Genomic DNA, 24,083 nt, shown 5'->3' on the forward strand with positions numbered 1-24,083 from the left:
ACACCGAGCAATCATGGCTGTTTAAGAACATTTCATGGAAAAAGTGCAGGACATTATCAAATGTAAAGTCTAAATGTAATGATAGCTATCAATATGAATCATTTCCAATCTGTTCCTTCTTCCAGCAGAAAAGAAAATGTACCTCAGAGTAGGGCTGTGCAATTAATCGAAATTCAATTACGATTTCGATTATTACATTCCACGATTACAAAATTGGCATAATCGTAAAAAAAATGATTATTAATACTAATTTTGAGTTGTTTTGAGGCATGTGCACACGAGTTACTTGGCCGCGCTGCCCTCTCCTAGCTAGCCAGCCAGCCAGCGCCCGCCTGCACCCCCGCAAGTCACACTGCACACGCTCCTACTCAACATTTCAAGAGTAACAGACGTAAAAATGGCACAAGAGCCGCCACAGGAACGACAAGTCGAAATCGCTTATTTGGTTACATTTTGGGTTTGCTGTGGAAGACGACAAGCAAAGACGTATAAAGTGCAAGTTGTCTCTGCATCCACCGGCAACACAACAAATCTATTCAACCATTGTTTGGTTTACGATGATGTTATGATACACCAAGGCAAGAAAACACCGAGTTAGATTTGGCATCGTCCGCAACGCAAATCTCAGTCGTTGAAACCAAAAATACGTACTAGTATGTAACAGTCAACATTTAAATTAGTTTGACCCAATCAGCATATTAAATTTATAATTTATCAGAAGCAAATTACTTTACCTTTGTTTACTGTGTAAATATTACTTTAAAAACAAAACAAAAAAACACTCCTGACAAAGGTCTAAATGTATAGATGAATAGCATGTCTGTTATTCTGTCAAAATTGGCATTTTATTCCAAGCAGTTTACTACTTTGGCAATTTATATGTGCATAGCAAGTTTACTCGTTTGTTTGTACAAGGAAACCATACTTTAATTTATACATTTGCACTTTAATTTTTTTTTTAATAATTAATTTAGTAAATGTTGTTGGGTCCAAAACGAACATGAATTATTATAGCATTTCAAAGAATTTTGTCTGAATATTTTTTACATGTTCTTGTTTTGTAGCAAAAAAGAAATAATCGTTTGAATAGTTGTCATTTCAATTATTACCAAAATAATTGTGATTCATATTTTTTTCCATAATCGAGCAGCCCTACCTCGGAGAGTCAGACTGACAATAAATCACTTGTTGTGGAAAATACAGCTAGTGAATGAACCCACCTTTTAGAATGTGATATGAAATGGTCAGAACAACTCATACACCTTTGTTATTTGCATCAAGTCATGATTCCCAAAAATAAATCCATATGAATCCATTGTCTTATAATGTCTTATTTGTTCAGTTGATTAAGATTACGGCATAACATGAACCATCTTGAAAAAAGTTGTCATGATGACATCAACATAATCAACAACACCCAAGCATGCCATGTGACATAGAGCCACCAATATTGACATCTACTGCTTCTAATCACGTGACGGTAGTATAGTGCCACAATTTCTTAAAACATTGCACATTTTGGGTGAACCTCCAAAAAGACAGACAACAAGAAAGGTTGGAGAGAAAAAGACAGGTGGCTCATAGAAGACCTCATCCAGTCTGACATGGCTAAATGTTTTTTTTCGGTGTTTACATTTCAACTTATATAAACACTTAAAATGTGTCCTACATCTGCAATTTGGCGTTATGACACTGTTGCATCGTCACAACGTCAGCAGGGACATGATTTCCGGACAATATACAGAGACATGACCTTGTCTGACAGAAACACATGAAAGCATGCGCAAACGCACACACACAAACAAACAAACATTCGGTATTAGCTCAAAACTTTGAGGAAATTCATTACAATACATTTCTCAATTTCTTAATTAGAACAAGTCCTCCCGTAGTTACTGCTATCCACGCCGTCATTTATTCAGCTTGACCCCTTAACAGTCAGCTTCAGTCACTTTTGTTTTACACCAGTGCATGTGACGCTCCAGCCTCCTTCCTTCCTCTCTACTTGGACAGGCAGGAAACTTTAAAGACACAAGGGATGGCATGACATTCTGTGCTGCCGTGATAAGAACAAACACAAGAAGTGGCCTCTTTGTCTCTATCCTGGTTCAGTTAGGCCTTGGTAACTTAAGACGTGTGGGTAGCTTTAGTGGGGTTTTTCCTTGCAAGTGCATATGAGTAATAGATAACCCCTCTATTCTCCCTCGACGTATACTCGATATATAATACCCGATATAATCGCGTAATAAGGTGGCTTCCAACGGCTGCGCGGTCTAGCTAGCTAGTCAGCAAATGTGTCACAACAGAGACAGAGAAGGTTTCTAGGATGCTACTGTGTAACTAGCTGCGTTCAGCATTGCTTGGGGGGTGGGCGGGGGGGAACATCCCGTGCTTAAGGTAAATAAAAGTTTTTGTTTTTTTATTAAATCCAACTGTGTAACCACTTTCTTTTCAAATATGTCATGTTACAATGTGGAGACCCGCGGCTATGAATACAAAGAGGCCAATGTATGTAAAAATGTGGGTCTATGGCTAAATTTAGCTGTTTTAATCAGGGGTGTTTTGTAGACTGGAAATTAAGGTATATTGTATTTCACTTTTATTTGGATTGTAGTTATGATTTGGCCAAGTGGGTTGGTACACCCCAAAAAAAATTGACGTAGAATGTTTACATGGCATGATGAATAATTTTGGGAAATAAAAACAATGGAAAGGAGTAATCAGTACAATTTAATTGACTAATGTGTTGAACCCTTTTCTTTTTTTTTTAATTAGACCATAACATTTTCCACATGCTTTTGGGAGATGTTGGTATGGCGTTTCATCTCCCAATGAGTATCATCATCAAAAACCTTTGGTGCCATTTTTACAACGCTTGGTCATCTTCAGAAACACTCAGCGCATATCCAAGACTTTGTTATTCTTCATGTTTGTAAGATCACGTGTGATCACGCAATAGGACTTTGTGTCACCCCAGGAAGTGGTGACAGCTCTGAAAAATACTCTAAAAGGCTGGAGTGTTGGCCATAAATCTTAGCAAGCTAAGAGAACTTCTCTTTCCACAAAAAAAAAAAAAAAGTGTCCAAGATCAAGAATTCCTAATATGTCAAATTACTATGTGGATAATGCGGATAATTCTCGAGCATCTTATACACGAGAATTTATGATAAGAGCATCTTGAAGCGATAAAGGCAAAAGAGAGTGCACTGCTCATGAATCAGTCTCGACTTTTGGTCTGAAGGAAAACAACATGACATCAGCTATGGGAAGTTGAGCAACTCTTCTGCATAGCATACTGTGCTTCTGGTCAGTAAAACACTGGCATCAAAACAGCCAACAGGAATTTAAAAAAAAAATAATAATAAATAAATAAGATAGTGACTCTCCCAGCTCATTAAAACAAACCTGTTAATTGATAGTTTGATAGTTGATTGATTGATAGTTTCCTCCCCTCAAAATATTTTGGAACATAATGATTTTGTCGTGCAAGCTGGTTGAGGAAATTTACTCAATTCCCCATCCCATATGGAGGCAGCATAGTGTGTTATGGTTGCCGTTTTTTTTTTTTCTTCAACTGGAAATAGGGCTTTTCCAGGGGAGGCCATGATGGATGCACTTATCACCTAAAAATGCCAGTACATTTCTTTTCTGAAACCTATGTTTCCATGTCAGGGATATGCGGTTGCTAAAAAACCCCGGCTACGTGTAGACAAGACCTAACTTGGTGTCTTCTTGCTTTGGTGTATCAGAAAATCATCGTAAACCAAACGATGGTTGAATAGATTTGTTGTGTTGCCGGTGGATGCAGAGACAACTTGCACTTTATACGTCTTTGCTCGCCGTCTTCCACGGCAAACCCAAAATGTAACCAAATAGGCGATTTCGACTTGCTTTGTTTGTTTCCAAGTCGTTCCTGTGGCGGCTCTTGTGCCATTTTTACGTCTGTTACTCTGTTAAAACGTTGAGTAGGAGCATGTGCGGTGTGACTTGCAGGGTGCAGGCAGGCTGGCTGGCTGGCTTGCTAGGAAAGGTCAGCGCGGCGGAGTAACTCGTGTGCACATGCCTCAAAACAACTCAAAATTAGTATTAATAATCATTTTTTTACGATTATGCCAATTTTGTAATCGTGGAGTGTAATAATCGAAATCGTAATTGAATTTTGATTAATTGCACAGCCCTACTGCAAGGGGCTTGTCCTCGATGCTAAAGACAGGTGACTGTGGTCGAGTTGGGGGAGGGGAGTTCCACTGGCAGAGTACTTCCGTCTTCAGAGTGTTCACAGTGAGACCCTTCTGCTATAGGCCTTTACAGCAGCTGTTAGTGTTGCTTGCAAAGCCTCGTATGTATGTGCCACAAAGGCACAACCCTCTGCATACTGTAACTCGACTATGTTGACAGTTTTTGCCTTGGTAACAGCCTGTAGTCTTCTGACGTTAAATAGGTTCCCATCCAGCCTGTAGTCCACCAGCACACCACTGCTTCCCTCAACCTCTCTGTGAAGCAGCCAGGTGACGCACATGAGGAAGATGTTGAAGAGTACAGGTGCAAGTACACCGCCCTGTCTACCACCTGTGCATACCTTGAAAGGCCGAGACTCCTGTCCTCCTATTGTCACCTGAGCCATCATGCCCTCATGAAAACTTTGCAGGATGTTTATGAACTTCTGAGGCAACAAACCCTGAGAAGAACTGCCCAGAGCCAGTCTCTGTTGACCGTATCAATGGCCTTTGATAGGTCCACAAAAACCAGAAAATAAAAATGTATTATAAGCAGGTCTTGGTGCCGCTCTCTACACTTCTCTTGTAGCTGACGAGTTGCAAAAATCATGTCCACTTGTTTTGTAGCAAAGAATAAATAATCGTTGAATAATGATGATTTCAATTATTACCAAAATAATCGTGATTAATATTTTTTTCATAATGGAGCAGCCCTACCTTGCAGTAATCCCAGATTTCAAATACTTTGGGAGTATACTCTCCGTAAACTGCTGTATGGACAATGGTGTCTAAAATTGAATAAGGTTGGCCTTAGCCTCCTTTGGTAAAAGGGTGTACATGAACAGAGAGCTTACCATACACACCAAGGTAGCAGGCTACCAAGCCATTTGTGTCTCCACACTTCTCTATGGCTGTGAAGCCTGGACTTTGTATCACCGCCACATCCAACAGCTGGAAAACTTTCACATCAAGTGCCTCCAGCGCATCCTTGGGATAACATGGCATGACTGAGTACCACACACAGAAGCTCTGAACAGAACTGGTACAAAGAGCATGGAGGCAACATTTCTCCAGTACCAACTGCGATGGGCCGGCCACACTATCAGAATGCCAGATGATAGACTCCCCCGCCAATTGCTGCACGGACAACTACATCACGGCTGGCAATCTGCAGGAGGTCAGAAGCGGGGATATAAGGACCAGCTGAAGTCAACACTCAAGAAGTGTGGAATACAGCACACACAGCTGGAAAACGCTGCCTTGGATCGTTCTCACTGGAGGCAACTCTGCCATTCTGGACTTTTGACGTTTTGAAGAGGAGAGGAGTGCAGCGAGGGAAAGGAAGCGCCAGAGGAGGAACATTGTTCCTGCAGCCAAGACCATGCAATAGAACATGTGGCTCTCACATTGGACTCTTCAGTCACCTCAGAACCCACCAACAAAAGAAATAGAAGTCATCATCGGACACGATGGACTACCAAAGGAGGAGGAGGTTAAGGTTGTCTTGTTGCAGATGGTCTGGACAGACGCCTATGAGAGGGGAGCACCCAGACCTCAAAAGCACAAAGATGCTGAACATTGAATGACCAGCGAGAGCATGGTGACAATTGAGGGAGAGAAAAGCTGTTGTCATGTTGTTTGCAATGTGCATGCCAGTGCAGGAGAGCAATTATTCTCCGCTTCTAATTTTAGACTCGAGTCGAGACCTGATAGACAAATCTTAATGCGCACAATGGGGGCCGTCCGTCACTCAAGTGTGTGGTTACACATCTCAATTCTGTGTGTGCGTGTGAGTGAGTGCGTGCGTGCGTGCGTGCATCTGTGAACTATAAAAGTTTACATGGCAGTTAGGGCTGTGCAAAATCCCAGAGTGGTCAAACAAATTATAGTGATGTGTGAAATGACTGCTGACAAATATAGACGTATTAATTAAGAAATTAATCAGCGTGTGCGTGTGTATTCCTCATGAAACAGTTCAGAGGCCAAAAATAAGCATCCAGCGGGCCAGATGCGGCACCCTGGCCGCCCCAGTCATAGGTGCACCTTTGAAAAGGCTACACAAACATTTTAGAAAGCATGAATTTAACTGTGATAGACAGGGTAAGCATTGATCTTCATAACATGTACTGTGTTTGAATCAAGTAGGAATATCATTAAGTACTCATAACACAATTAAGGTAATTTGAACAAATTCGATAGTTCATGGCATGTGCCAAACTGGTAGCCCATTACATGAATCAGAATCCAAGAAGTAGCTGTCAGTCTCAAAAAGGTCTGGGAGCGTGCTCTAAGTATTATACCTTGACCCTTATATGGTTCAACACCTAGAATATGCACACTAGGGCAAATTCAGCAAACAAAGCACTACAGCTTTCTAAAGCAGTCAAAGGAGCGAAAAAAAAGCAGCTAATGTAAATCACATTTGCAACGGGAAAATTTTGCACATAATGCTGCAGTTTATGAAGTCAGGAAAGGGAGAACTGGTGCCATTTATGCAATCACCAAAAGAAGCGCAGAAAAATGACTTCACGCACTGCTGTCTACTGTCAAAACCTTTTGTTTTTTCATGAGAAAGGGCATGAGGCGACATTTGTGGGATTGTGCGCTTCAACCTGGACCAGTCCTCCCTAAACAAGTAAAGAATGGAGTTCAGTCAAAGTGTACAATGCATAGGGCCGGTCAATACCATGTAATTTTGGGAAGTCACCGGTGACATGAATCCTGACCCAGCCGCGGATATAGTAAAAAAAAATGACAGTCATTATTGATATTGGGCAATTCCTGTTAATCATAATGTGAAACAACAGCAGTATGTATGAGGCAAGATAAGATACTGTAAATGCAGAGGCAGGCATGGAGACGGCTGAATCTGTGAAGGCAACATTCGCATTTTAGCATACACTGGTTTAAAAACAAAAAAAAGGGTTAAAAGCTCAGGATTTAATCAGGGACAATGAAGACATTGTAAAGAAAGCCATGCCAAGTTAATTTGGCTATGAACATCAGGGAGTCTTAATGGAATGTGTCCACTGCTGTGCCTTTTACTGAAAATATTCAAATGTACAGTTTCTCAACCGAATGCAGAAGTGTAGTTAAAATAAATTACTTGCTAAGAGCCCTTCTATCAGAATCTGGATGGTGTCTCACCCAAATGGTTTTCTTTAACAGATGCCGAGAGGATGCAATTGCAACCATGCCCTTATCTGCAGTTTAAAACAGAGGCACTACTGGTCCACACACGGATGTTGAATGGACGCTCAACTAAGAGGAGAAAAACATAATTGGATGGATGGATTAATGGATGGATGGATGGATGGATGGATGGATGGAGTTGTAAGGGGATAATAAAAATATCGTTTTTTTAGGTACACAATAATGCAATCCAATAGTGCAGCCCCAATAAATATATTCAGTACATTATAAATAAAATGATATATATCGCGTGCGTGCTACTCTGACATGTGGATGTCTCGTATGAACTTCAGCACACGAGTGCGCGCAACACGCGCGCACACACACTCTCAAGTTAGCTAACAGAGTTTGCTTAACGACACTTAGCTTTCCTACGACCATAAGAACGCCAAAAATGTATAGAACGCACTCACCTCCTCCACAGTGAGCGGCATGCATATCCTGTACTCCTTCAGCAACATCTTCCCTGTGCTGCGTGCTGCTGAGAACGCGTCTCACAACGCTCCCTCCTCACCGGGATGTACGTTCCACAAAAAGAAATATAAAACTCCTTGGCTTCGTGTTAGCGAATACGGGAGGACGGTTTCCAAGTACGGCCCGACCTACGGAGTTTGCTCATCCGAACAAGCGAGGCGAGTATCCGCTAGCGAAACGTTACAATGCCAAACCAGCTCAGTTTGAAGGAGTTGTCCCCTCCTTTAAAGCTCAAGAGTCAGGAGTTAGCAACAAGCTCGCAGTAAGACAGTAAGCATAACCGGAAATATTAAAGATTTGAGCTTCAAAATAAGAGCAAAACGAGTTTGCGCCTAAAAAAGAAAAAATCAAGGAGGGGGCACGGTAGTCGACTGGTTAGCACGTCCGCCTCACAGTGCAGAGGTCGTGGGTTTGATACCGCCCCCGGCCTTCCTGTGTGGAGTTTTCATGTTCTCCCCGTGCCTGCGTGGGTTTTCTCCGGGTACTCCGGTTTCCTCCCACATTCCAAAAGCATGCATGGTAGGTTGATTGGACACTCTAAATTGTCCCTAGGTGTGATTGTGAGTGCGAATATTTGTTGGCTCTGTGTGCCCTGCAATTGGCTGGCAACCAGTTCAGAGTGTACCCCGCCTACTGCCCGAAGACAGCTGGGATAGGCTCCAGCACCCCCGCGACCCTTGTGAGGAGAAGCGGTATAGATAATGGTTGGACGGAAAATCAAGGATTAACGACAGTAGGTTGTTCTCGGTGTTGTCATTTTCAAACTCATACAATACTGTCCAGTTATCACTGCCTATGGGTGCGTTTACACTCTACAGCAGGCTGCTGGATGTGTGACAAATATGTTATTTTAAATATGGTCAAAATATGCGTGCATACATGCAATATACGTTCATACATGCTGATGCAACATATTTCATTTTTGATAATACATTTTTCAATTCATGTATAAAAGATCAACCATCCTAACCCAACAAAAAGGATATGAAGCAAACGACAATGCACAATATTTTTTTTTTCCAATGCGAACGGCTCACTTGCATAAAAATGACCATTTAAGGATGGCACAAAACGGCTGTACAAAAAAACGGCATTAAGTGTAGGAACTCATTTTGTACATTTTCCGACGAAATCCACTCACTCAAAATGTTGATATTATTAAGGTACCATGTTTGTCCTGTATATCATTCCTAATCCACCAAAAAACATTAGGGCTGCTCACGTTATAGTATAGGGCAGTATGGGCAGTGGGGCAGATCCAGTAGGCTATAAGCACAACTAGTGATGATTAGTGATATTACAATTTAATTTGGAGTTCAGCAAAAGCGGATTTGCATATTTGAAGATTTTTTTTTTTCAAATATCTTTTCATATTTGGGATTTTCCAGATTTTCTGGAATTGGTGGATTTTGTGCTAACAATACACAGTACCTCTGGATTTTATTATTTAAAATGTTAAGATTATTCAAGACATATCATAGAGCACCTATAATAGACCTGTAAACCTTTGTGCTACAGGTCAAGTATGTGTTACTTTCCACCCAATCTACAGAATAAATGTTGGATATCTGTACAGTCTTCTTGTCACCACAGTTAACGTAACCACACATAGTCATTGCCCTATTTTAATGTGACCCTTAATAATGCAGGACATGTTTAGCTTTTTATCTCTTCAATGTTTATGTTTCGGATTCAAATATTGCTCAAGCCTTCAGGGCTGTTTCTGCCACAAGCGGGGAAATTGCTGACCCTTCAAGCTCCTTTTATGGCCTGTGGTACCGTTCCAATGAAAGCTACAAGAGACCTCTACTGGTGCATAGTAGACGTTGCATGCTTGTGTCATTCATGTCGCAAAATCTTGTCCATTCACAAAGTTGTAGTTGTAGTATATATATATTTTTTTAATCTTACTATATTATAACCTAACTTGTTGTCATTTTTTAATTTTCAAACACTTTTACAGCATGATTCGGCTGAGATAAATCATGTTACACATTATTTTGAAATAAAATCAACAAAACAATATTTTAATCTATTGCTGTACATGAAAATATATGAAACTATGATTAAAACCAGCAGTGGTCCGTTCATCCATTTCTTTGTCCTCGTTAGGGTCACGGGTGAGCTGGAGCACACCCCAGCAGACTTTGTTTGAGAAGCTCTATACACCCAGGACTGGTCACTTGTCAATTGTAGGGACAAACATCCATTCTCATCCAAGCACTTTGCAGGGGGTACCCGACAATAAAATGGTAGATCTGCACTAGAACTTGTTTCCCCGGAGACATGTATTTTGTTCCTGATAATTAAGGTTTAAATTCCTATTTAAAAGGCAGCTACATTTTTGTAGTAATTTTTTTAAGAGTTATATATAACAAAGGCAGGCTGATTATTTTCGATTTTTATATTTTAATTGATTGTTCACAATAAGATAATGTCGGAGAGTTAAATGTTTATAAGGTATAAAAAAGAAAATGACTTTTATTCAATAATTAGTTGTTACCTTCTACTTTTTGAGAATCATCAACACGAAGGAGTGACGGAGTACTAATGGTGTGACGAAAGGGTTCGGGGGAAAACAAGACTTATTCATAATAATAATCACTATAATCATTCTTTTTTATAGCCGGTGGATTTTTTATTTTTATTTCCGTGGTTTGGCTTTGTTTTGCTCTGCTATCTACCAATCTGCTGCCAGGTCGGCATTGTGAATGACAATCTGTTCTGAATTGCCTTACCTGCATGTTGAATAAAATTATAATTAGGGGTGTAACGATTAATCGAAAATCGATTAAAATCAAATCATCCAGATTAATTGATTAATTAATTCGATACATTGAAAAATTGGGTTGATTAAATTAATCTAGAAAATTGTCTTGAAACGTTTTTTCATTCCAGACGCATAGCACATTTTGATGTAGATCAAATTATGCGCTTGCGCCAAACATCATTGCGTATTGCGTTTGTGGATGGCTAGCGCACAGAGACAAGCATAGTAGTGATTTTTTTAAAGATCGAATCGAATCGAAAATAGGGAACTGAAAATCAAAAATCTAATCGAATCGGGGCTTGAGTGAATCGTTACATCCCAGGGGCGGAGCTATGGGTGGGCTGTGGTGTGCACAGGCTCACCCAGATTGACAGACTGCCCACCCAGTGAGATTCATGAAAAAATATGTACTTTATAAAATATAAAATATATTTTTTTTTGTAAATTATTACATTATTTTTGAATTTGTGTTTTGTTGTGTTTTTTATTGTATTGAATATTAAGAATGGCATAATTGTGATTGTTTAAGGAAAGTCTGAACTTCATATTATTCACTTTGTCGTTTTATTTGAATATACGATATGTCAGGACAGGAAGATTGTGCTCAGTGAGAGAAATATTCAGGCCCACCCAGATTTTTCCAGGCCCACCCATTAGCCACGTCTGGCCCCGCCCCTGTTGCATCCCTAATGATAATCCATCAATCCATCCTCAAATATTAATAACATATAAAATCCTGAAAATTATTAGTTACTAAAAACGATTGTAGATATTTTTTCAAACACTTATTAGCTGCTTTTGTTGTGGTTCTCATCAACAAATATAATTCTCCAGCTGTCCGTTTTAAAAATGAAACGTGGCCATTGAGTGGCCCAAAATTTGCACATTGCTTATTCAAACAGACCAAACTACATTTTTTTGTATACAGTAATGGTAAAGGGTGAAAAATGTATTTATTTAATTTATTCAGAAGGATAAACAAAACAGGTACCGTTTTATATACGAGTTCATATTATTTTGTTTTCCAGCTAAGGGCATGTTCGGAAACTCAAGGCGTTGCTCAAATTTGTCATTCGGTTATTCAGATTTGCACAAAAAAAAACGGAGTGTGGGTACACGCATTAGACGTTCCGACTGGAGACACGACGGTGTCAGGACAGTGCTGGTTGCGTTCGGAAATGAATTGAGCTGAGCGGGGGGAGCGCACTTTGCCCCGCTGAATACATCCACTCTCAGAGTAGTTCATGGGCGTCAGAGTGAATTTCCAAACCCGCCGTAATTATTAGTTAGGTGGCTATTTGTCGTGAAAATGTTTTTGACACTCGAATGCACACACGTGAGGAAACCCTTTGATTAGCGTGGTTGTCAGCTTCACAGCAGGCATGCTAACAAGGCACCAAAATGGGTCCTTTCAGGGTCCTTCAGGCGTGCTGGATACCTTTAACACGCTCGTAACTGATTGGTGAATTCCTAGTTGTGTTCATTTGACAGGCAGAATACTTGTGGTAGCCTGACGAGCAGTACACTTATTGTACATTATCGTTACCTGGTGTCGTAAACATGGCAGAAGAACGATCCGAAAGATCCGATGGAAAGATTGTAAAGATGGAGATCGACTACAGCTCAACCGTCGATCAACGTCTCCCGGAATGCGAGAAAATGGCTAAAGTAAGCGCTTGTGAAAGAGGCCACCGCTGGCTGAGTCACGGTGTCAAGTACTAGTATTATAGCATTTAAGCTAATGTTACAGGCTTGAAAGGTGCTACCTTAGTAACTGAGACAAATACGTTGAAACAAAAAGCTTGTAGTTCCTGCAATGTCGACCTTCCAAACATCATTCAGTTTCTGTCTCTGTGCCTTCTGTGAGTTTATATAATGAAGCCGAGTAGCATGCTAACAGACTTAGCCGTCCGTGCAGTGATCGACATCATCCCGCTTCCCAACAATCTTATTTACTTGAATAAAAGCTAATGATTTGCATTGCATGTTCAAACTGTGACAAATGTTAACGTGTGGAAGCGTGTGATCTAAAAAACATGTTTTCTTCATCAGGAAGGCAAGCTGCAAGAAGCAGTTGAAAGCTTGTTGTCATTAGAGAAGCAAACTAGAACCGTAAGTATGATCATTAAATTTATTTTATTGTTGTAATGCACTGGATCGCACTTATAATATAAATTGAGGGTTACATTCAGTTATTGATGTATTTATTTTACATTTGAGTGGGTGTTTTGGTGCTGATCGATTATGAAATGTCAAAGTTATTGTTGTTTTCCGTTTGTATTTTTCACTGCAAAGGCATCTGACATGGTGTCCACGTCGAGAATCCTTGTGGCTGTGGTCCAGATGTGTTATGCAGCAAAAGACTGGGATGCCCTGAACGAAAATATTATGCTACTTTCCAAAAGGAGGAGTCAGCTGAAGCAGGTCAGACATGATTTTTCCGTCAATTTCCCTTTTTACTAGTGGTGCAACGGATCACATAAATCACTGTTCCGATTGGAACACGGATTTTGAGTCTCAGATAGTTTTTCAGATTAGCAAAAACAAAAAACCCAAGATAAATAGAACTTTGTCTTAATTTATTTTATAAAACGTTTCTGCCCATAAAGAAAAAAAAATCAGCACCTAATGTGTAATATGGCCCCGTAGGATTTAAGAACGCAATTTAATTCAATATAAGCATGATATTTTATTATTTTATATGTGGTACAGTGTATAAAATAACAAGGTATCCCTACAGACATTTTGAGCCGAATGTTTTTTTAAAATTATTTAATGAACAAAAGTGTTTTCTTAAATAAATAAAGACAAAGCTTTATTTAGCTAGCTTTTTTTTCATAATGAAAAAGACCTCAAAGTGCAATTTAAAGAGTGAAGTCAACCCAAACATGTTTTTTTTTTCTTATTTTCAATAATATGTTCTATTCAAGCCCACTAGTTGAAACAAGGCATTCTGATAAATATTGCGTTTGTGGAATAAGCATTAATCCACGTGTTTTTAGCCATCTTTGGGGGCGGCCTTTTTGTCAGTTTTGATGTCATTTTCAGTCGACAAAAGTGACAAAATGGCCGCCCCCAGAGATTAAAAAAAAAAAGGGGTGGATTTTGTTGCTTAAATCATAATCCACAAACGCAATAGTGATCAGAATGCCGTGTTTCAACTAGTGGGCCTGCTGGGAAAATATTCTTGAAAAAAATGTGTTTTGGTTGATTTCCACTTTATAGCACATTCCCTTCCTTTAACATGGAGAGTGCATTACAAAGTAATCTAGGTGCACAATATTGAAAAAGAAGTTTAAAAAAAAAAAAAAAGTCAAACAAGTAACAGCTGTTGAACTAGCCACTAACGCCGGAGAATTGTGCCGTATCATACAATGACGGCGTAATTAACTAGCGGTTTGTTAGCGTCCTAAGATAGCGACTGAATATAATTTTGGGATGGTGTTGATATTGATGGCAACTATGTAAAATCAACTGCGATGAGGCAAGCTGAAAACTCGAAAAAGGAAGTCAAGGTAGCTGTTACATCACTACGCGGGCCAACTTCAAAGTACAAGTGTACTAAGGTTATTGCATTGGCATCATTGACTCAATGTATTCTTTGGTAAGCTTTATTTTGAAGTTAGCCTTTGCGGAAGCGGCAAGTTTGTTGAGTATGTTTGCAGCGTACTTGACGTGTTTGAATGATGGTGTTGGGACCAGAGGTAAAAAATATCCTGTATCATTATTTTGAGGACTTGTTTCACCCCAAGTTGACTAAATGCTCCGAGACATGTGACTTAGGTGATCCAGGAGGGTTTTCAACTTTGTCTGATGCTATTACAGTGAATGCTGACTAAATCACACTGCCTTAATGTGAACGTGCAGTTTTGTTTTGTTTTTCACCAACCATTCCGCGAATCGTGGTGCTTGATCCGTACGGACCAAAGATGATCTGTTGATCCACTACTTTCTACCAGTCATTCAATATTTTTTTCTCTTAAGTCTTCTGAAATATTCCCAGACAATGTTTAGTGCTCACAGCGTTTATCAAGCTTGCATTCAAAACCCTATTGTGTTGTACTGTTTCTCTTATTAGGCTGTTGCAAAAATGGTGCAAGAATGTTACAAGTATGTCGATTCTGTAACGGATTTGACCATCAAGCTGCGACTCATTGACACGCTTCGCACTGTGACTGCTGGAAAGGTTTGTTTACATGTCAAATAAACATTTGCATCATTGTCCATCAGATGTGAGACACATGAAAGTCTCATCTAAACTCTTACCGGAGCCCTTGCTATTGGCTAGGTTAGGGACAAAGCTCTAATGCAAATAACAAAAATCGTGAGTAAAGGAGGGCCCCCCTAAAAAATATTTATCGTTTCCTTCCCTAATAGTTCAAAAATTGAATTTGTTTAGGTGTGAGCTATAATGCACTTTTTCTTTTTTTTTTTACTGATATTTTAATTTTTTGCCATTGTATAATTTCAGGATTAAGGTACTTTATTTAGGTGGGGTGTCGAAGTCCAAATTTTGGTATCGTGACACTTGACCACACAATAAAATGGGAAAAAAAAGATTAGTAAGAATAAAATAAAACAGATATCCAATGTCTGGTTGTATAGTATTTCCACTTTTCAAGGAATCAAGTATTGTTCAAAGAATTAAAATAAATACAACACAGTGTTTCCACATTCAAGTGTGCCTCCCATTCATCCAGTAGAAATGCAAATGAATGAACTGTTTCCAAGGTTGACTTTTAGGAACACAAGATTGTCAGCAGACTGTCATGTCTCAGTCCGAACATTAGGAGCATCATGTAAAAGGAGTACGGAGACAAAAGACAAAGAACAATACTGTCATGTGGATGGATACTGTTTACAAGTAGAACGATGGATGCCATGTTGGCTTTGTGTGCTGTAAATGGGGGGGGGGGGACTATTTTTAGAAGGGGCCAAATACCTTTTCATATCACTGAATTTTGATCAAAGTCCAAATTTAAATTTCTGGTTACGTTTTGAAACATGTTCCCTTCGCAGATCTATGTCGAGATTGAGCGTGCCAGGCTGACGAAGACCTTGGCTAATATCAAGGAACAAAGTGGAGATGTAAAAGAGGCAGCATCCATTCTTCAGGAGCTGCAGGTAAGAGACCAATCATGGGATTGGACTTTTATGGTGGTACTTGCCAAATTCATTTTGGTCCTCCTGCAAACAAAATACTTAACAATTTATGGATGTGAACAGATTGTTTTTTTTGTTTTTTTTTTCTTTTCTTTTTGACCTCAGGTGGAAACATATGGCTCGATGGAGAAAAAAGAAAAGGTTGAGTTCATTTTGGAACAGATGAGGCTTTGTGTTGCTGTCAAGGATTACATTCGCACACAGATCATCAGCAAGAAGATAAACACCAAATTCTTCCAAGAGGAGGGCAGTGAGGTAAGACACTGACAAGGGCTGTGCAATTAATCGAAATTCAATTACAATTCGATTATTACACTCCACGATTACAAAATTGGCATAATTGTAAAAAACAATTGTGTGTTTATATCCAACGACATATATTTGTTTACACAAGGAATTCATACTTGAATTTATACATTTGCACCTTTTTTTATTTTCTAATAACTTATTTGATTAATTTTGTTTGGTTCAAAAGGAATTTACATAGTGTTTCAAATACATTTATTTGTGCTTTATATTTTTTATGTTTAAAAATGTTCTTGTTTTGTACCAAAAAATAAATGATCGTCTGAATAATCATGATTTCAATTATTACCAAAATAAACGTGAGTAATATTTTTTTCATAATCGAGCAGCCCTAGCACTGACACTGACATTTAACAAAGTAATATTGTGCACAGTAGAAAGAATGAGCAAAGGTGTGTGTTGTTGGTTTTTTTTGGTGTGTTTTACAGCGGATTTGATTTGACTGGTGACTAATCAATCCTTGCATATTGCTCAGTCATTTATGATAGGCAAGGAAAAGTACTGAACACATTTTGTGGATGAACTGAAAAGTGTCTTCCCTATGAACAATTTAGGAGCTGAAGCTGAAGTACTACAACCTAATGATTCAGGTGGACCAGCATGAAGGGTCCTACTTGTCAATCTGCAAACACTATCGGGCCATTTATGACACCCCGTGCATCTTGGAAGACAGCAGCAAGTGGCAGCAGGTACATCTGTGCTACATTAGACGTATCTGCTCCTGATAACTGATCAATTATTCTCATGATCAAATGTGTGCACAAAATGAACATGTGTTTTAGGCCCTGAAGAGTGTCGTGCTGTATGTGATTCTTGCCCCATATGATAATGAACAGTCTGACCTCGTACACAGAATCAGTGCTGATAAGAAATTGGAAGAGATTCCCAAATACAAGTAAGTATCTTGACTGATATACTGCATTCAGAAAGTATTCTGAGCACTTCTTCCACATTTTATGTTATAGTCTTATTCTGAAGAATAAGAAACTAAAATCACTGTAGACCAGTATTCATAGCCTTTGCCGTGAAGCTCAAATTAATCTTAGGTGAATCCTCTTTCTACTGATCATCCTTGAGGTGTTTCTGCAACTTGATTGCAGCGTACGTCTGTGGTAAATTCAGTTGATTGCAAACGATTTAGATTGGTGGATACCTGTTTATGTAAGGTCCTACAATTGATTGTGCATGTCACAAACCAAGCAGCACAAATTTAAAAGAAATGTCTGTAGACCTCTGAGGCAGGATTGTGTTGAGGCGCAAGTCTGGGAAATAGTACAAAAATAAATCAGCTGCTTTGAAGGTCCCAACGAGCACAGTGGCCTCCATCTTCTTTAAATGGAAGCCGTTGGGAACCACAAGGACTCTTGCTAGAGCTGGCCGCCCATCTAACCTTAGCAATTGGGGGAGAAATTGGTCACCTCACTTAGTCTCTGATGGTCACTTTGTTAGAGCTCGTGTGTTCCTCTGTAAAAACATCCCTGCAGCAAACCACCAACAGGCTTGCATGGTAGAATGGCCAGACGGAAGCCACTCCTTTGTACAAGGAATATGGCAGCCTGCCTGGAGTTTGTCCAACGGTGACGCTCATCAAACCTGATACAATTTGGAAGGTGCTACGAAGAGTGAGAGGGCAAAATTGCCAAGCTTGTGGCGTCATATAGAAAAAAAAACATAATTTGAGGCTGTCATTGCTGCCAAATATGCATCAACAAAGTATTGAGCAAAGGCAATGAATACTGATGTACAAGAATATTTCTACTTTTTTATTCTGAATAAATTAGCAAAAAATGTCAAACTTCATGTGTACAATTTTTGGGGATTTTTTTTTTAATGCCATTTTTAGAATAAGACAAAGACAAAATGTGGAAACGTAAAGCATTCTGAATTAGAGGTGTCAAAATTGATCAATCAAATTAATCGACAAGTATTTTATAATTGATCATCTAGAGCCACTGTTTAACTTATAATAGGCAAGAGCCTCAGATTTAAGCCCAAAGCATAAATATTCACATTTTTGTAGACTTTCATGAAAGCAGACTATTATTACTATTACTATTAGCAGACAGATTATGTTTTGTGTTTAATCAAAATAAGACTTTTGAAAACATCTGCTTGTCCTTTGGAAAACAATGGTCAACAGTAACTGAATCATAATCGTTTCATGGAAAACAAGTCAGTTGCACACACACGATCATGTGTGAAGTAGCCTTAAGAGCTATATATCAAACCGGTAGCCCTTCACATTTTTCGATAACAAAGAAGTCTCTCTCTCATGTGATGGCTTATTTGTTTTTTAAACCATTAAACCATACCAAATAAACAACAATCATCGTTTAATAAACGCTAATTTGAAAAAATATTGTTGATTAATTGATGGCATAATCAACAAAAAGATTCGATAGTGACAGCCCTACTCTGAATACTTGTGTATGTCCTTAGTAGTACAATGTGATATCGGTGGTCCATCTACTTGTGATTGATCTCCAGGGAGCTTCTTAAGCAATTCACCACCATGGAGCTTATGCGTTGGGCTGCCCTTGTGGAAGATTATGGGAAGGAGCTGCGAGACGGCTCACCCGGGAGCCCCGCGACAGATGTCTTTTTGTATTCTGAGGAGGGGGAGAAGCGGTGGAAGGATCTGAAGAACAGAGTGGTGGAGCATGTAAGTCCAGGACTCAATGACAGACATCGGTTTAATACGTGGCATTGACAACAATGGTTTTAGAAATCCACACAATCTGCATTTAAATACAGTGAACCCGAGTTTATCGAGGGGGCTATATTCCAGACCCACTCGGAATTGGTGAAAATCTCACCCCTTCCACACTATTTGAATAGTTTTAAACTTATCAAAACGCATTTAAACTTATTACAGCATACTTTTTAAAGTATTCCTTAGCAGTTGTTTTTAGTCTTGCTAACACAGTTCCCTAAATAAGAGACAAAGCAGAGTTAAAATTACATCAGCAGAAAAAACATGTTGATTATGATGCACGCATGTTCACAAATGTCTCTTCTTTTCCGCAGAACATTAGAATAATGGCCAAATATTACACCAGAATCACAATGAAGAGGATGGCTGGGCTTCTTGACCTCTCCATCGACGTAAGGACTAATTAACGGGGGAGGGGCGTCTGTTGGTGCCCAACCATGTCCGGGCTGTTGTCCGCCGGCCATTGCTTAAAAACGCATGCATTTTTTTTTAATGCAAATTACAATTAAAATTTTAATACATGATGCTAAGTGTTATCCTTATTTAAATTGTAAATTTCGGATACAGTCTTCCCAAGTTTGAAAAGGATGTGAGGAAAAATCTGATATGTTATTCTTCAGGAGTCTGAGGAGTTTCTCTCCAGCCTCGTTGTGAACAAGACCATCTATGCCAAAGTGGACCGTCTGGCCGGAATCATCAACTTCCAGAGGCCCAAAGATCCCAACGACCTCCTCAATGACTGGTCACAAAAACTCAACTCCCTCATGTCGCTGGTCAACAAAACCACACATCTCATCGCCAAGGAGGAAATGATCCACAACCTGCAGTGAAACAACATTGTAGTTTTTTTTTTTCTTTTTTGCCATTTTAATTTCTTGTGCTTTCCCTTCATCTGAGGAATTGTTTTTGAACATATGTTGGCTAAAAACATCTGCAGTACAAGCACAGCGGCACAGCTGTGTTGAGTTGTTTTGTCCATTAAAAACTGATAGAGGACCGTTATATGCTCCTGTCACGCCTTCTTGCTATATAGTAACTTCATCTTGAATTGTTCGAGCCTGACCGTTTACTTGTTGAAAAAATATGTAAGAAAATAAACTCCCATTTGTGTAACAAATGAGCAATATAGTGTTTAATGACAATCATTACAATACTAACAAGAAAGCTACTAACTACATAATAAATGTACCTTTCATGAATATATATAATAATAACATGTTTGTGCAGAGACAGTGGCTGTCTAGAACACGAGGAGCAATGTTTCCCAACCTTTAAACCAGGTCACATACAGTATTTAATTTTACATTACAAAACGTAGTAGAAAAAATAGTTTGTTTACAGTATGAAAACCAACACAATGGTATTCTGTTGTATGGTTGGCAGCAGTTCATTTACCGACCAACGTCAATTGGAAGAGCATTTAATTCTTCTACTTGTCACATTTTGTCACCGCCAGGGATGGATGAACAAAAATCTATTTAGGATGGTGTTGTATGAATTTGTTTTTGTACCAATTAAATGAAATTGCCAAATTTCCTGCGACACGCGTGATCTGTCACAGAACTCTAGTACCGCGGTACAGTTGTTGGGAAGTAGTAGTTTGGAGCAAATTATGAGAATTGGCGCTACTGAATATAAAACATGCCCCGCGATTGGCTAGGGACTAGTCCAGGTTGGACCGCGTCTCTTGCTCAATGTCAGCAGTGATAGGTTAAAGCTCACCTGTGACCTTTAACAGTATGGATAAATGAAAGAACGGTATCCCCCCACCCCATCACCCAATATTGCTGCCAACCTACCGACCCAGGCTTAGTTTTACTTTTTTTTTTCTACGACCAAATTCACCCTTGATATTTTCGGTTTTTTTCCGGACAGGGACGCAAATTCCACGGTAAGACTTTTGACTTTTTGAACAAATGAATGTCAGAACAAAACGCGCACGCACCCCCTTCAACCTTCAGATCATTTGATCCCAGGATCCTTTGCGCGAGTCTGACAAGTGGATCCAAGATGGCGTAGAAAGTAAAGCTAGGTAAGTGTTGACTTCCCATTTCCAAACCTTTCATTTTCTTTTTTATTTGGAGGCTGGTGTCAGTAATTGCTAATGCACAGCATTAGGAAAATAAAGCATGCTTGGATTTTATGCGTAGTCAACAGGGCGACGTCAAATGCAATATATGCGCCAATATACCGTTGCGGAATCACAGGCCCGAACCCGTTTTGTTACGGCGAACCCAGCTAGCCAAACTAGCTTGCTAACGTTAACCCAGCAGCCTGCTACTCTTTATTCGAGCTTTCAAGCTTTGTGCTGCCAAGATGCATGTTTTGACAAGCGAGCAAACTGCAAGCGCTGCGTTCCCTTGTTAACGGCATTGCAGTTGTGCCTGTGGAAACGCGCTGCAATGGAGACATTTTCGAGGCTTTGAAACGTCACCGTTTGTCATAGTCAAAACAAGTTTGTCTCACCAAAGAGAAAAGTAGACCCTAGCCCCAACCACTTAAGTATAAACGTTCCTCAGGTCTTCTCAATTAGATGCAATGTGTTGGCTAGTTTTGAAACGGCATCGCACCATTATGTCAAACCGATCGCAAATTTATTAGTATTATAATTATTTTTTATTTTACAATTAAGCTTGCTGATCCGTTACTTCAACCATTGCGTGATTTTTTTTTTTGGGGGGGGGGGTTCTGTCCCCCGTGCAAGCGAGTCTCACACAAAACATTGGAATCGTCCCACTGAATCCAACCAAAATATTTGTTGCCGCACCAGTGGTACCGTCTTAAAAGCATCTTAAGATCAACTCATCTTTATATAACCCTTGCACAGCACACGCGGCTGAAAAAAATGCTATACACCAAAACATCAAACAATAATATTAAAATCATAAATAACCATACAAAATATTCTCCAATCAAATTACCCACATTTAAAGCTGTTAGTAGATGAGAGAGGAGCTTGACTGCCTGGATCAGATGTTGGCGATCACAGCGTACATGATGATGTCCCTCACTTTTTCTTCAAGCTGAATTTAAAGGAAACAAGATAGTGACATTTTCTAACAGCTGATATTTCATCTGATGGAGAGTGACACGCATACAGAAAGATTGGTTCAATTCTCTTGCCCCATTTTGTCCTCTCTCACACTTGACTTTACTTTTGACTTTCATCCTTTTACGTATATCCTCTGGTAGGCATTTGACGTTATGATTTGTGGGTGAAGCTCCTCACGGTCCTGCTCTTTGCAGCCCTACCATTGCGGATTTCATTTCATTCGTGGCAACATTCTACGCTCAACAAAAACGGGTTCGTTGCAAACATACTATCCGTGAAGGCGCAAAACAACAACCACCACCCATACTCTAGTCCAATGATAGTCACGGCCCGAAATGCTGAAAATGGCCCTCAAAAGTTTTATATGACAATACATGATGTGCAATTAACTTTAAATGACAAAAAGGATGGAAAAGTACAAACTAGAGAGAAAAACCTGCGGCATTCCTGTAAAAGGCGGCCATACTTAAAGGCGCCATCTTTGATGTCCAATATAAATCTTTATCCCCATATAGTAATCAAAAGATGTACTCTTTCACTGTTTTTTTTCTTAAGCCTTTACCTTCTCACTATTACTCCATGGCAACTGATTTAACAATTGCAGTCAGTAATTTGTCTCATTTGCTGTTATAAAATTTTGTAAATCATCATTATCAACTGGAACCAACTGAAGTATGCCTGGATTTCAATGTAGACATTGCTATTACATGCACCTGCCACAACATATGGTACATCTGCAAAACGGAATATTTAATACTGACTATTTCATGTGTACTGCCTTCCATGAGAGAATAGTCGTCAACTTCACTTGTTGTCAACACTGTAATTGTGATTGTAGTTTCAGCACACCAAGAAGTGGTAATAACATTTACATTACACAATTTGGGTAGCAACAGTAACTACAACAGTAATGGGCCTTTCTTCCAAATGTTTAGAAATTTTAAAGCAAATTTAGTGAACATGAGTAAAACGAACATGCGACATGCCGTTTCCGTTTTGTATTATTTTGTGAATATTGAAAGGAGATGAGACTGCACCATGAGATGTCATATGAGAGCGTGACTGTCAACAAAAGTGATCATGAACAGACTGCTGATCGAGCTCTTGTGGATTCGAAGAACTCTGGTCACAATTGCGTCAGAATTCACCGCATCCTGAAATGTCATGAAAAGGATACGGCAAAGATCAGTGTTTATGTTAAGAATAGTCAACCCCCCAAAATGATTTGCAATATGTTCAATGCGCCTTCACTAGTCCAAACATGGTATTCTGATTACCGTATTTTTCGGGCTATAAGCCACACCGTTATATAAGCCGCACCCACGCTATTTTTAGATCAGTTTGGGGGAAAAAAAAAGGTAAATAAGGCACACCTATATATAAGCCCCACCTATCTATGTTGAAAACCTTTATATTTACTGCATTTACGGAATGATTATGAACTGTAAATGTACATGTATGTACCTGAGCACATTCTTTCCTAACAGTGCCTTTTAACACTGCAGCAACGTTGATGATTAAAACAGAAGAGAACCAAGAGAAAATAAACAGCACAGTACCTACCTTAATTTCACTGCCGACTGCTGCTCCAGTTTGTCAGCTAATGTCTCCACCATCTATTGTTCTACTACATTCTACATATGCACCTGTCTTGTTTTATGTTAATAAAGTCAGCCAATCTAACACACGACGTGCTAAATCAACAAGAATCCACAGAATAGCCGCACCGGACTATAAACTCCATGGCTCAAAATCTAGGAAAAAGGTCACGGCTCATAGTCTGGAAAATACGGTAGTATTGCGTTTGTGGAATATGAGTTGGCCATCTCAGGGGGCTGCCATTTTGTTGCTTGCTGTCGACTGAAAATTACTGTTGGTAGGTAGAGTTAGGTAAAGACCAATCACGGCTCATCTGTTTTCTCAAGGTGAGTCAGGGTTGGTTGTTACCTGAGCATCCGTGACGTCATTTTCAGTGGACAGAAAGTGACAAAATGTCCGCTCCCTGAGATTTACAAAAATGGAAGGATTTTACTACTTAACTCATATTCCACAAATTCCTGGCCACAACCATTTCTTTGTTGCTGCTGTTATGTCCAAAACACAATATTGTGATTTTTTTAAAATATTTTTTTTTTTTTTTATTTTTTTTAGTAAGAAGTTAGAAACCCACAGCCAAGTTGATGATTTATATTTATG

General features: G+C 39.3%; 3 protein-coding genes across 3 annotated transcripts in view; 2 read left to right on the forward strand and 1 right to left on the reverse strand.

Moving 5' to 3' along the window:
- Positions 1-8,121, reverse strand: part of LOC147145906 (cytoplasmic phosphatidylinositol transfer protein 1-like) — a 79,892-nt gene extending 71,771 nt beyond the window's left edge. Inside the window, exon 1 of the mRNA XM_086034128.1 lies at positions 7,823-8,121. Coding sequence (XP_085890254.1) covers positions 7,823-7,870 — 48 coding nt within the window. The 5' untranslated portion in view covers positions 7,871-8,121. The remainder of the gene's footprint in view (positions 1-7,822) is intronic.
- A 3,665-nt stretch (positions 8,122-11,786) lies between these two features.
- Positions 11,787-19,955, forward strand: psmd12 (proteasome 26S subunit, non-ATPase 12). Its single transcript, XM_086034443.1, has 11 exons — positions 11,787-12,321; positions 12,706-12,765; positions 12,949-13,077; positions 14,732-14,839; positions 15,673-15,777; positions 15,922-16,071; positions 16,677-16,811; positions 16,905-17,017; positions 18,610-18,784; positions 19,150-19,227; positions 19,456-19,955. Exons 1-11 carry the CDS (start codon positions 12,214-12,216, stop codon positions 19,663-19,665), a joined length of 1,371 nt encoding a protein of 456 aa, XP_085890569.1. The 5' UTR covers positions 11,787-12,213; the 3' UTR covers positions 19,666-19,955.
- Positions 19,956-20,732: 777 nt separating this feature from the next.
- The window catches only part of helz (helicase with zinc finger), a 44,858-nt gene continuing 41,507 nt past the window's right edge, over positions 20,733-24,083 (forward strand). Inside the window, exon 1 of the mRNA XM_086033801.1 lies at positions 20,733-20,867. The gene's annotated coding sequence lies outside the window, so the exon portion shown is untranslated. The remainder of the gene's footprint in view (positions 20,868-24,083) is intronic.

The sequence above is a fragment of the Filicampus tigris genome, chromosome 6, assembly GCF_054856515.1.
Source record: "Filicampus tigris isolate MCC_2025a chromosome 6, RoL_Ftig_1.0, whole genome shotgun sequence".
NCBI classification, from domain to species: Eukaryota; Metazoa; Chordata; class Actinopteri; order Syngnathiformes; family Syngnathidae; genus Filicampus; species Filicampus tigris.

What these genes read in the sequence shown, in the direction of transcription:
- psmd12 (XM_086034443.1), top strand. Translation starts at nt 12,214, where the DNA reads ATGGCAGAAGAACGATCCGAAAGATCCGATGGAAAGATTGTAAAGATG. An exon ending in CCATTCTTCAGGAGCTGCAG is followed by an intron (nt 15,778 to 15,921) that starts GTAAGAGACCAA and finishes TTTTGACCTCAG; the next exon opens with GTGGAAACATATGGCTCGAT. An exon ending in TCCAAGAGGAGGGCAGTGAG is followed by an intron (nt 16,072 to 16,676) that starts GTAAGACACTGA and finishes TGAACAATTTAG; the next exon opens with GAGCTGAAGCTGAAGTACTA.